The sequence below is a fragment of the Parasteatoda tepidariorum genome, chromosome 12 (assembly GCF_982258835.1).
Source record: "Parasteatoda tepidariorum strain Cologne lab strain chromosome 12, Ptep-v5.0, whole genome shotgun sequence".
NCBI lineage: Eukaryota > Metazoa > Arthropoda > Arachnida > Araneae > Theridiidae > Parasteatoda > Parasteatoda tepidariorum.
Genome location: NC_141766.1, coordinates 3,341,151 through 3,353,329, shown reverse-complemented (window position 1 = coordinate 3,353,329; position 12,179 = coordinate 3,341,151). Strand labels below are relative to the sequence as shown.

At 28.8% G+C, this 12,179-nt stretch overlaps 2 protein-coding genes across 2 annotated transcripts; both read right to left on the bottom strand.

Annotated features, from left to right (window-relative positions):
- Positions 1-2,958: 2,958 nt before the first annotated feature.
- LOC147800916 (uncharacterized) lies at positions 2,959-7,488 on the bottom strand. The gene is made up of 3 exons (XM_087156070.1): positions 6,957-7,488; positions 5,153-5,803; positions 2,959-3,071 (listed from the first exon to the last, which is right to left on the bottom strand). The coding sequence occupies exons 1-3, from the start codon at positions 7,486-7,488 to the stop codon at positions 2,959-2,961; spliced, it is 1,296 nt and encodes a 431-aa protein (XP_087012196.1).
- A 603-nt stretch (positions 7,489-8,091) lies between these two features.
- On the bottom strand, positions 8,092-8,853 carry LOC147800915 (uncharacterized). Its single transcript, XM_087156069.1, has one exon. It carries the CDS (start codon positions 8,851-8,853, stop codon positions 8,092-8,094), a length of 762 nt encoding a protein of 253 aa, XP_087012195.1.
- Between the last annotated feature and the right edge of the window lie 3,326 nt (positions 8,854-12,179).

Genomic DNA, 12,179 nt, shown 5'->3' with positions numbered 1-12,179 from the left:
TATTCCCACAAAATATTATTTAGCAGAACGTTAATAAATCGTTTCATTTATTTTAGCTTATGCCGGCTACTTTAAACTTTCTCTAAAAAGTAAAACTTAATTGCATGAATATTTTCTCAACTTTCAAATCTAAAAAACAAGAACTCTGAATGTGGGTTTTTCTATGCGTAACATTTAAGGTTCAATACCGAGTAACCAATTTAAATAAATTTTAGAAGACAATATTTGTTCACAAAATTATATTAATAGAGAAAAGTAACAGATTTAAGTTGCATTATTCTGCATAAAAAACATCAATATTGATGCAGTTTTTATTCCTGTATATATTTGTTATTCTAGAAGTGTAACAATTATTAAAATTAAAATTGAACTAATCTTTTAGAGGAACAAAATTAAGATTTTTAGATAAGTGTGACACGCTTCTTTAAAAATCTCGCTTAAAATAAAATACGCTTAACTGGGATTCAAAAAGAAGTTTCTGATCAATTTGACTCAATGAGATTATCAAAAAAAAAACCAATAAGAGTACTTTAATTACATTACGTAGCAATTCATAAAATAATATTTTTTATGAAACTGACCGCAGCAAAATTTTGATGCACAAAAATGGTTTTAACCCTTCTGAAAATTAAAATTTCGTCAATTTAAAAAGAAATTATTGGCATTAACTAATAATAATCAAAATTTTATCGTTTTTTAACATTTAATCGCTGTATTAATAATTTATGAAACAATTAGTACTTGATAAATAATTGATTTAAATTATTTTATTATCAAAAAAATAAACCAAATAATAGTTTTGTATTATGAATTATTACCTAATATAATTAAATAAAATATAATAAAAAACTACAATATACAATGGCAATTACCTGTAACTAATATATGTTATTTTTGTAAATTTTAGCTAATATTTTATATTTAATATTGTGCAATATGAAACACGTAAAAAATAAAGAGCTTTGTTAATAATTTTACATAAAAATAAATGCATTTTAAGGATACAACAAACATAAGAGGCTTTAAGTACTCAGCGCTCAAAACAAAATCTTTTTTTTTTCATAATCTCTTTATCGCAGTTTGTAATAGCAGTTGAAGTAAAATAATAACAATAATAATAAATGTTTTTCGTTTCATGATTTTAAACATAAGGTTTCTCAAGAAATGAAAGAAGTTACTTATTTCAACCATATAATTTCGCGGTAGAGGAACCTCGTGTTTATTTACAATGTAAAATTAATAATTCCTCCACCATGTAGTTGACAGAAAGCAAACGAATGCTTTTTGGAATGGTATTTCGACACCATTTGCTTAGACTACAGTGCTCATAGCTATTAGAACATCTTTATAACATTAGAACATCTTATAAATTAATAATCCCTCCACCATGTAGTTGACAGAAAGCAAACGAATGCTTTTTGGAATGGTATTTCGATACCATTTGCTTAGACTACAGTGCTCATAGCTATTAGAACATCTTTATAACTTGTGATCCAGTGATTGAATTTTCACTTGATAAGATACAATCTTAATTGTTCTAATGTCTGAACTTTAATATACTAATTAAGGTAAGCTGACGATATTTTAAATGAAATAGATACAAAAACGCAGTTTCTCTGAATAAACATATCTTTTTTCAAGCTTTGTAACTTTTAAAATATAGCCGCAATCAGAAAGGTATGGTCCAAAAGTCATGAGCAAAAGTTTGAACCTCTAAATCGGTAATTCTCAATATTTTTATTTTTTTTTCGCCTCGGCCCGTAAAAATATTTTTTTATTACTCTTCATTTTTTTTTATTTAATTTAATAATGGTCTAATTTTTTTTAATTATGTGTTCATAACTTTATACATAATTTTAAACGAAGTAATTTTAATTAATAAAATCCAAAATTTAATATATTGGATTGAATCAAAAAATTGGGAACCAAAAAATTAAACGAACGACTTTTTTTTAAAGTTTTCAGAAAATGTTTTTTCTTCTCTCATCTTTTTTCTTTCAAAAAAAAAAAAAGAAAAAAAAAAAAAGAAAAAGAAAAAAAGCTATATTGATTAAAACGATATGTAAGCTTAGATAATTCCAAATTTTTTGAAAAAATTTCGTCCATAATTACTAATTAAAAACATTAAATATTCATTAGAATTATTCTTATCATAAAATTATTTTTTAATAAACAATTTTAACAATTGCGTGTAAAAATTTTTTTGCTTCATTTCAATAGATCCTAAGACATAGCAAAATACATTTTTTATTAAAATTTTTTGGGTAGGTTAGGTTCTTCAAATTTGATGCAATTTAGCAACAAATTGCATATATTTTTATTAAAAACAATAAAATTAAAAGTAAGAAAATTTATCATCCAATCGCTTAAAAATGTTACTATCGCAAAAATCAATGGATTGAACTATCTTTGATTTGAAAATTCACTAGGGTTAATGAAAAATGATTAATTTTTTATTGAAATATATATTAATAATTTAGATTTCTTTCCTTAATTCTTAAATGATATATAAATATACAGAAATTCAATAGATTAAACTACTTTTTTTATTTATTTTAAGAATAAGCCGTGTCAATGAAAAATAATGGATATTTTATTTAAAAAAAATTCAAATAATTTGGATTCTTCTTGTATCACCTGGCAATAAACTTCACAAACGAGGTTTTGTTGATTGTCTTGCAGGGACCAACAACCGATTTTTTTTCACCTGGCTAAATCCATCTGCTTCACTAAGCACCAATCGAGACGCCAAGGATAAAAAAAAATAATCAATGGAGCAAAAAAGGAAGAAAAATAATTAAAATCACCTGAAAAACCAAAGACGAATAAAAAATGAAAATTCTGTGTACGCAAAGGAAAGATGCACTGTATCAAAAACCACAAACACCTGCCGATAAATGTAAGGGGATTCAAAATGGTGCAACCCCTATTCTATGGGTCATTGACGAAAAAAACTTGTCACAGATTATGAATATTAAAAAATGACACAGCAGACGTTGTTGTGGTGTTTATAATTTGTTCTCTTTTCTTGCCCAGCTGGGGAAAAGGGTTGCGTCTGTCTCTTTGGAATGCTGAAAAAATGAATAAATGAAAAAGAAAAGAGAAATGAATATATATATATATATATATATATATATATATATATATATGGGTGATTCTCACGAAACATGACAATTCACTGTCCAAGATCTAATACTATAATACTAAAAGAACTTTTTTTTTAAAAAATTAATAAAAAGCATTGATGTTAGCATTTTAAAATGACTTTGCACTAGCATTGACTGTTTTGTATACTTAAAAAATTTAATTGAATATCAAAATGTCATTTTCCTGGCATGTCCCAAACAATATATCCAATAATAACTAGCTTCAAAACTTCCCATACATTTTTCAAAATCTAATTTTCTTTATCTTATCCTATGTAAGCATTTCTACAATATACGCAGAGGGTATTGTTTACTAAAACTTCGTTTAAAATAATTTTTTTGTCAGTAATTTGCTTGTCCCATGAAAATCTGTCATTTTCCTGGCTACTTTTATTTAGTGATTTATAACCAAAATAGATAGCGCCAGGAATCAATATCTAATGTTAATAGATTGATTACATACCCTCCTATCTGGACATGTCTTGTTGCATGAATAAAGAACCAATTTTCTGGTTCAAAATCTATTTCGAAAAATTTTTCAAGATGAGTAGGTTTTTATGCTATCATTATCCTGGCTTCTTGAAATCATTTATAACAAAAACTACATAGATTTATCTGAGTTATTTTAAGAAATACTGTGGTTTTCTGCAGAATATAAACGTCTTCGGCCAAAATATTAAATTAAAGTAAAGTTATATGCTATAAAATGGCGAATTTGTCATTATCCTGGTTGTCATTTGCCTGGCTTATGAAAGCCAGGACATTGAAGAGTTACCAGAAATTCTTTTTAACTGCTAATACGGTAAAGAGAGAAAGCAAATATTAACCTAATACCAAGTTTATGTATGATTGTAATATGCTTGGATATAATCAAAGTTATTTATTTATTTAATGACTGATTATTATACACAATTTTATTCTGTACATATCAGCAACAGAAAATTTTTTGTTTCCTTCTACAGTGGATAAGAAGAATTAATTTAAGCAATTTATGGTCCATCTAACATAAAGGCTTAAGTTGAGTTACTAACTATTAACTTAAAATTACTGTTTTTTAAACTTCTAAGGTAATATGTCATTTTCCTGGCATTCAAGATTTGGTGAATTTCTATTTCATTTTTTTTCTCGAGCAAATGTCAATAAACTACATTACTGTCTATAAGATATTAATAAGTGTAACTAAAGAAGTATACAAAAAAATTTTGGATTATTTTGAAGACTCTAAATTTGAAGAAATTTTTTTTTTTTTGGTCCGAATTGTCATGTTTCGTGAGAATCACCTATATATATATATATATATATATATATATATATATATATATATATATATATATATATATATATATATATATATATATATATATATATATATGAAGTAAGCGAAGATAGCTCCTTCGAGATACTAATATTTTATTGAACATATTTACATTTATATACAAGTTGGTTTGAATTACAAGAAGCATCATCACAGCATGTGATGGGAGAAAATACTGACAGGCTGTCATGTGCGTGCTGGTATTTATACAATTCTAAGAATATGACGTCAGAACTCTTATTTCAGTTCACTTCAAAAATAAGTAAAGACACAATTGATTAAAGACAAACAGATAACAATATGAAATAAACTTGATTTTACGATGAGAGACGAACCCATCACCACACAGTATCCCCCCAGTGACAAAGTCACGATACCAATAATGATTGTTTAAAAACAATCAAAATACAAAGTAGTAAGTTGAAATATATGTCTTAATTGGGAAAAAATTTTTAACATGAAATTTGGAATACAATTAATAGATACAAAATATTTAGATGCTTTTATATTCCATACTCTTTAACAAAATATTTTGGGAAATGCACACGGCGACCAGATTTTGTAACAATTTGCTTTTCTTCCTTTTTTGGAGATAATTGCTTTTCGACCATTGGAATTTTATTTATTTTTAATTTCTCAGAAATTTGAAAAGCTGGTTTAATTCTATCTATTGAGACAGTTATTTTCTTACCATGAAAATCAATAATAAAGGTTTTATCAGAGCGTTCAATTATCCGGTGTGGTCCGGTGTATGCAGGTGATAGTGGAGGACGAATTTTATCTACTTTTAAAAATATATGAGAACAAGATTTTAAATTAGGATTAATATAGAACTTATTTTTACTGTGTGCTGATGCTGGTACAGGACTTAATTTTCTCATTGCGGCCATTAAATTTGTGACATAATTTTCTGTTACTGGTGGAGATAAAGAATTTGCGTTTAAAAGATCCGAAGGTAGACGTAAGGAAGTACCATAAACAAGTTGTGCACAAGTTGCATTAATATCAGCTTTTAAAGCTGTGTGAATATCTAATAAAACAATTGGTAAAATTTCGGCCCATTTATTATTTTCCTGTGCTATTATAGAACTTTTAAGTTGTCTATGAAATCGTTCTATCATTCCATTACTTTGCGCGTTGTATGAAGTAGTATGGATGTGGTTACTGCCTAAGATATTAGTGAGATTTCGAAAAAGAGTTGATTCAAAATTTCGGTCTTGATCGGTAGTTATAGTAACGGGTGTGCCAAATCTAGAGATCCAACCGTGAATAAGTGCTTTTGCGGTGGTCTCGGCAGTCATATCCGTAGTTGGGATAACTTCTGGCCATCTCGTGAATCTATCTATTATTGTAAGGCAGTATTGTTTACCTTCAGAAATAGGAAGTGTGCCAATAAAATCCAGATGGATATGGGAAAATCTTGCGTCGGGTTGAGCAAATGTAAAAAGGAGCTTTAGTGTGTTGAAAAACTTCAGCTCGCTGACATTTCTCACAAGAACGAACTTTATTTTTGATATCCACTTTCATATTGGGCCACACAAATCGTTTAGATATTAAATTTGTAGTTGAATATATTCCAGGATGAGAAAAATAATGTAAATTATCAAAAATAATTTGTCTGTATGATTTTGGAATAAAAGATCTAGGGTACTTAGTAGAAAAATCACATATTAAATTAACATCTTCCAAAGAAAAGTAATGTTTTTCTAATTTTAAAGATGAATTATTTGAATTTAATAGTTCTTTCAATTCTGAATCTTCAGTTTGTTCCTGTTCTAGTTTTTTAAAGTCTATTAATGGAGGTTTTGAAATTGCATTTATTTCTATTCGCGATAGAGTATCAGCAACTGAATTAGATTTTCCTTTTACATGTTTAATATCAGTTGAAAATTGAGAAATATAATCAAGATATCTGAATTGGCGAAGAGAACATTTTTCAGGTTTTTGTTTAAACGCATAAATTAGAGGTTTTTGGTCAGTAAAAATAGTAAAACTTCTTTCAAGCATGTGACGAAATTTTTTTATTGACGCGTATATTGCCAATAATTCGCGATCGTATGTTGACCAATTTTGCTGGCTTTTATTTAATTTTGTTGAGAAAAATGCAATTGGTTCCCACTCATTATTTTGATATTGCATTAAAGAACTGCCGATTGCAAATTCCGACGCGTCAGGCCACAGACTTAAATTAGCACCAGGTTTAGGATATTTTAATAGAGTTGCATCGGCTATTGCTTGTTTTGCATCAGAAAATGATTTGTTTGAAGTATCGGTCCAAATTAACGGTAAATCAGATTTTTTTGATGATTTGTTAGATTTCTTAATATTTCGTTGTCTTTCTAAAAACTTGGTTAAAGGTGATAAAATATGAGCTGCATTAGGTATAAAGCGTCTATAAAAATTAAATAATCCTGAAAATCTACGTAATTGAGTAATCGTATTTGGTTTTGGAAAATTTAGAATTGCATTAACGCGATCACTTAAAGGTTCAATACCTTTTTCGGGAATTTTGAAACCTAAAAATTGTAAACTATTCTGACCAAATAAGCATTTAGAGGGATTTATTGTTAAACCAAAATACTGCAGTCTATCAAAAAGGGATTTTAAATATTTTATATGCTCTTCGGGAGATTCGGAAGCTATTAATATATCATCTATAAAAGCGTAAACGCCTTCCAAGCCTCTAGTTACTTCGTCAATAAAGCGTTGGAAAGTACAGGCTGCATTGCAAAGACCGAATTGCATACGAGTACTTTCGAATAACCCGAAAGGAGTTATTATTGCAGTTTTATGTACATCTTCATGGGCTATAGGTATTTGATGGAAAGCTCGAATTAAATCAATGTGAGAAAATATTTTAGTTCCATGTAGTTCACTAGTAAAATCAATAATATTAGGAATTGGATATTTATCTTTAACAGTTTGAGCGTTTAAAGCTCGATAATCACCTACTGGACGCCAGTCCAAACTATTTTTCTTGGGAAATAAGTGTAAAGGTGATGAAAAATTACTCTTGGATGGGCGCATGTGACCTAACTATAACATATGTTGAAATTCCATTTTTGCTATTTTTAGCCTATCGGGCGCTAGACGCCGAGGTTTAGCAAAAACTGGTGAACCAAAAGTTTCTATGTGATGTACAACATTATGCTTAACAATTTGGTCTGAGCAAATAGGTTTCGTTACTTCAGGATATTCGTTTAACAATTTTTCATAATAATTTTCACCAAGAACAGTTTTAATTGAAATAATGTCAGAAGTTTTAAAAATACAATGAGAATTTAAATTAGTACTAATATCATTTAAGCAACGTTTTCTAATATTAGGTTTAAGATTAAAATAGTATAAAAAATCTGCACCTATAATATGATTAGTTATATCACAAATATAAAATGGAAAATTAAACTTTCGTCTAAGACCGAAGTCTAAAGTTAACAATTTCTTACCGTATACTTTTATGATGGTATTGTTCGCAGCTTTAAAGGTCTGTATCGGAGAAAGAGTTTTTTTCTTTTTTATTTGCTGGAATAATTGAGCAGTCACTTCCGGTATCCACTAGAAATTGCTTGTTGGATTGTCTATCTCTAATAAAAAGGCGGCAATTTGTTGGAGGCAAGATGTTAGTCGCATTCACTTTTGCCTTTCTTGGTTTTTCTGGTAGATGCAGGGTTTGACACACTTTCTAGCATCCGATTTAAATTTCCGATGATAGAAGCACATTTTGGAGTTTCGATGTGGAGATGAGGATTGGCTTTGACGATTACGAAACTGTGCATAGTACCGGTTGCGAGACCTACTACGTGTCCGCAATGCTGCTACTTCTTTTCGTAATGCTTTAACTTCTTCTAAAAGCTCAAAGGTGCATTGTTGGTTTGAAGAAACTTCGCTAACTTCACTTGAAGTTGACACTTCTATTACTTTATCAGCGATTTCTGCAGCTCTTGTTGAATTTAGTGAAGGGATTGCTGCCAATATCGACTGAACATGCTGCGGTAGCTGATTTAAAAATAGTTCCAAAAGTAGAGAATCTGAGATTTTGTGGGATTCAGCTCTTCTCTGCATAGTGCGCAAGAGTTCGCTGGGCTTTCTGTCACCTAGCTGCTTTCCGGAGAGTAAACGTCGAATTTCCTGGGACTTTGTTTCCCACAAGCGTGAAATAATTTCTTCTTTCAGCTTTTTGAAAGGATCGTCTGCGTCAGGAGTTATAATGACGTCCCTTGCAACTGCGGCTACTTCAGGAGGAAGATGGGCGAGGCAGTAGTTAAACTTTGTTTTGCTCTCTGAAATCGGCTTCGGTGTCGCAAGCTGGAAAGTTGCTTCGACCATATGGAACCACAGGTGTGGATCAGAGATATTGAAGATGGGAATTTTTACTGCAGATGATTCCGCCATAGTTTCAGTTTCCCATTAATCCAAGAACCAAAAGCAAGAAAGATCAAAAATAAAAGTTACTTGTATCGTCAGACATCCGGGTCACCATTGAAGTAAGCGAAGATAGCTCCTTCGAGATACAAATATTTTATTGAACATATTTACATTTATATACAAGTTGGTTTGAATTACAAGAAGCATCATCACAGCATGTGATGGGAGAAAATACTGACAGGCTGTAATGTGCGTGCTGGTATTTATACAATTCTAAGAATATGACGTCAGAACTATTATTTCAGTTCACTTCAAAAATAAGTAAAAACACAATTGATTAAAGACAAACAGATAGCAATATGAAATAAACTTGATTTTACGATAAGAGGCGGACCCATCACCACACACACACACACACACACACACATATATATATATATATATATATATATATATATATATATATATATATATATATATATATATATATATATATATATATATATATATATATATATATATATATATATATATATATGGGTGATTCTCACGAAACATGACAAGTCGGCCCAAAAAATTTCTTCAAATTTAAAGTCTTCAAAATAATCGAAATTTTTTTTGTATACTTCTTTAGCTGCACTTATTAATATTGAAAAAAAAATAAAATAGAAATTAACCAAATCTTGAATGCCAGGAAATTGACATATTACCTTAGAAGTTTAAAAAAAGTCATTTTAGGTTAATAGTAAGTAACTCAATTTAAGCCTTTATGTTAGATGGACCATAAATTGCTTAAATTAATTCTTTTTATCCACTGTAGAAAGAAAGAAAAAATGATGCAGTCGGACAGAGAAGGAAAACTGACACAGGATTTTAATGAAGCGAAAGTATTTTATTATGTCATTTTGTTGAGTGGCAAAAGAAAAGTGTAGTTTACTCCATGAGCGATTAGGCTTTCTGGTAGTGAAAATCTTGCAAAAAATCCGAAAATGTCTGTATCTAGGGAAAAGAAGGAAATCTCAGAAATTACTATAGATTTATGAACTAGGTTGATTGATTCCCACGAAGCTTAAAGGGAAAAATGTCTTTATTTAAATTTATGCATACTTGGGCCAAAAATAGATTTAGAAACAGGATGTAGCTTTTAAAAGTGTGAGAAAGCAGTTCGATTAGAATAAATAATTAGTAATAAATTAGGAGTTGTTTTATAAAGAAAGAAAGTAACATAAAAATATTAATAGATGCTCTTTATGTTACATCCCCCTCGCCGAAAATGTTTAACCAACATCTACAAATTTTAAAAATTATTCCTTTGCAAAACTTTCCCTATGATGGCACAATAAAATGAAGAAAAAAATCATAATAATATTTGTCATATCAACAAGACTTTATATCATCAAGATATAAAGTAACATGAGTCATAAAAAGTACACATTTGCACACAATGTAAAAACTTTTTCATAAATTGCTCGATGAAAAAAAAATTGAAGTAGCGCTTCCATCAAATTGAAGTGTTGGATCTTCATTTTCAATAGTTTTTGTGATTTAAGTTTTTCCTGTCCTTCATGATAATCACAATAAATAAAGTTATTCCTCATACAAACACAATTAAAATAAACTTTTCACTTAAGATATAAAAATCTATAAAAATTTTCTTAAAAATCTAAATATTCAAAAACATGAAAGATAAAAAATATGAAAATACAAGTGATATGAGATATAAAAATACAAATTGACACTTTCTGTCAAAAAAAAAAAATTCAATCTGAAATTTTTATTCAGGATTGTACACTTTGAAAATGAAATGTAAAAAACAAATTGACACAATAGTCGTTATTCTAAAATTTATGACTTCAGTATTTTTAATTCGGAGAGTATCGAAAAATTGACAATTGGTCTTTAATCTGAAGTTTAAAACTTCAGTGTTATTAGGGGAAATTTTTTGCTGTATTAGGGCTGTATTCCTCAAAAGGAGGAAAACAGTTCCTAGTCTCTACAATGATGTGCTGGAAGATTCTAGTTTCAACAGATGCTTAAGTATTCATTTATTTGATTTTCACCAGAGAGAAAAACTATCATCGCCCCATATCGTTCTAGATTGGGTAAACGTTGAACGTCAAGATGATAATTTGAAAGGTCTAATCTTCCTGACAAAAAGGGGACCACATGTTCCATTGAATCATGTGTAATGTTGTCATATTCGGTGTTTTTAATTTTATCTTAACAATGAAAAATCATTAAATTTAATATAAAATGTAATTAATTCTATTATTTAAATTATTTCATGTTATTTATTCGTGACATAATTTCAGTTTGTACCTTCGTAATTTTGATATATGAACTATTTATGTATTTTCCTTATTGTGAATATTCTTTTTATTTATTTTATAATTAACATCAGAAATTTTTTCAAGAATTATATATGGACCGGAAAAAGTTGGGGTAAGTTTCCTAGTATTGAAATTATTTAAAATCTTCATATGTTACAGTATTATTTGGGGAAATTTCAATCTGAGTGAATCTTGCATCATAATAAATTTATTTTTTTCATGATATTCTTTAGTTCTTTCAACAGCAATTTTTCTTGCTTTTTCTATTTGTGGATAAATTTCTTCGGATAAAGGATGATTAAATGGGACAGTGCCAAACATTAAATAAGCTGATGGAAATTTAGTTACTGAATGTGGAGTTAAATTATATTCGTCGGTTACTTCTTTTAATAATTTAGGCGAAGGAATTTTTTCAGAAAAATCATTAATTTTACATTTTAAACGTGTTGCAATGGTTTGTCCTAAACGTTCAACTTTTCCATTAGTTTCGGGTCTATGAGCTGTTGTTAACAATTGTCTGATTTTGCTATGTTTAAGAAATTTTTTAAAGTGGGAGGAATTAAACGCGGCATTTCTATCACTCAAAATATTTTTAGAGGTTTGAATTTTAAAAATTTGGTGCAAAAAATTAGCATAAGTTTCCGTAGTTATTGATTCAGATGGCAAAGACCACATATATCGCGTGTGATGATCAACTACTAAAGTTAAATACTTTTTAGTAGAATTGCAATAATTAAAACCACCTACACTATCGATTGCAATTATTTCATAAGGTTTGTCAACTGGGGGCATTTCCTGAAGTAATCCAAATCTTTTCTGTCTAGGTTTTTTATTAATTTGACAAGTATGACAATGTTTGTTAAAATTTGAAATGTCCAAATTAATATTTTCCCAATAATAAGCAGGAGTAAGTAAATTAATAGTTTTTTGAATTCCCGGATGGCAAAATTTTTTATGAGTAATTTCAAGTAATTTATGTCTTAAAGAAAATGGAACAACAATTTTGGTAAAACCCTTTTTACG

What these genes read in the sequence shown, in the direction of transcription:
- LOC147800916 (XM_087156070.1), bottom strand. Translation starts at nt 7,488, where the DNA reads ATGCGCCCATCCAAGAGTAATTTTTCATCACCTTTACACTTATTTCCC. An exon ending in TTTCAAAATTCCCGAAAAAG is followed by an intron (nt 5,804 to 6,956) that starts GTATTGAACCTT and finishes TTACAATAATAG; the next exon opens with ATAGATTCACGAGATGGCCA. An exon ending in CTTTATTATTGATTTTCATG is followed by an intron (nt 3,072 to 5,152) that starts GTAAGAAAATAA and finishes TCATTTTTTCAG; the next exon opens with CATTCCAAAGAGACAGACGC.
- LOC147800915 (XM_087156069.1), bottom strand. Translation starts at nt 8,853, where the DNA reads ATGGCGGAATCATCTGCAGTAAAAATTCCCATCTTCAATATCTCTGAT.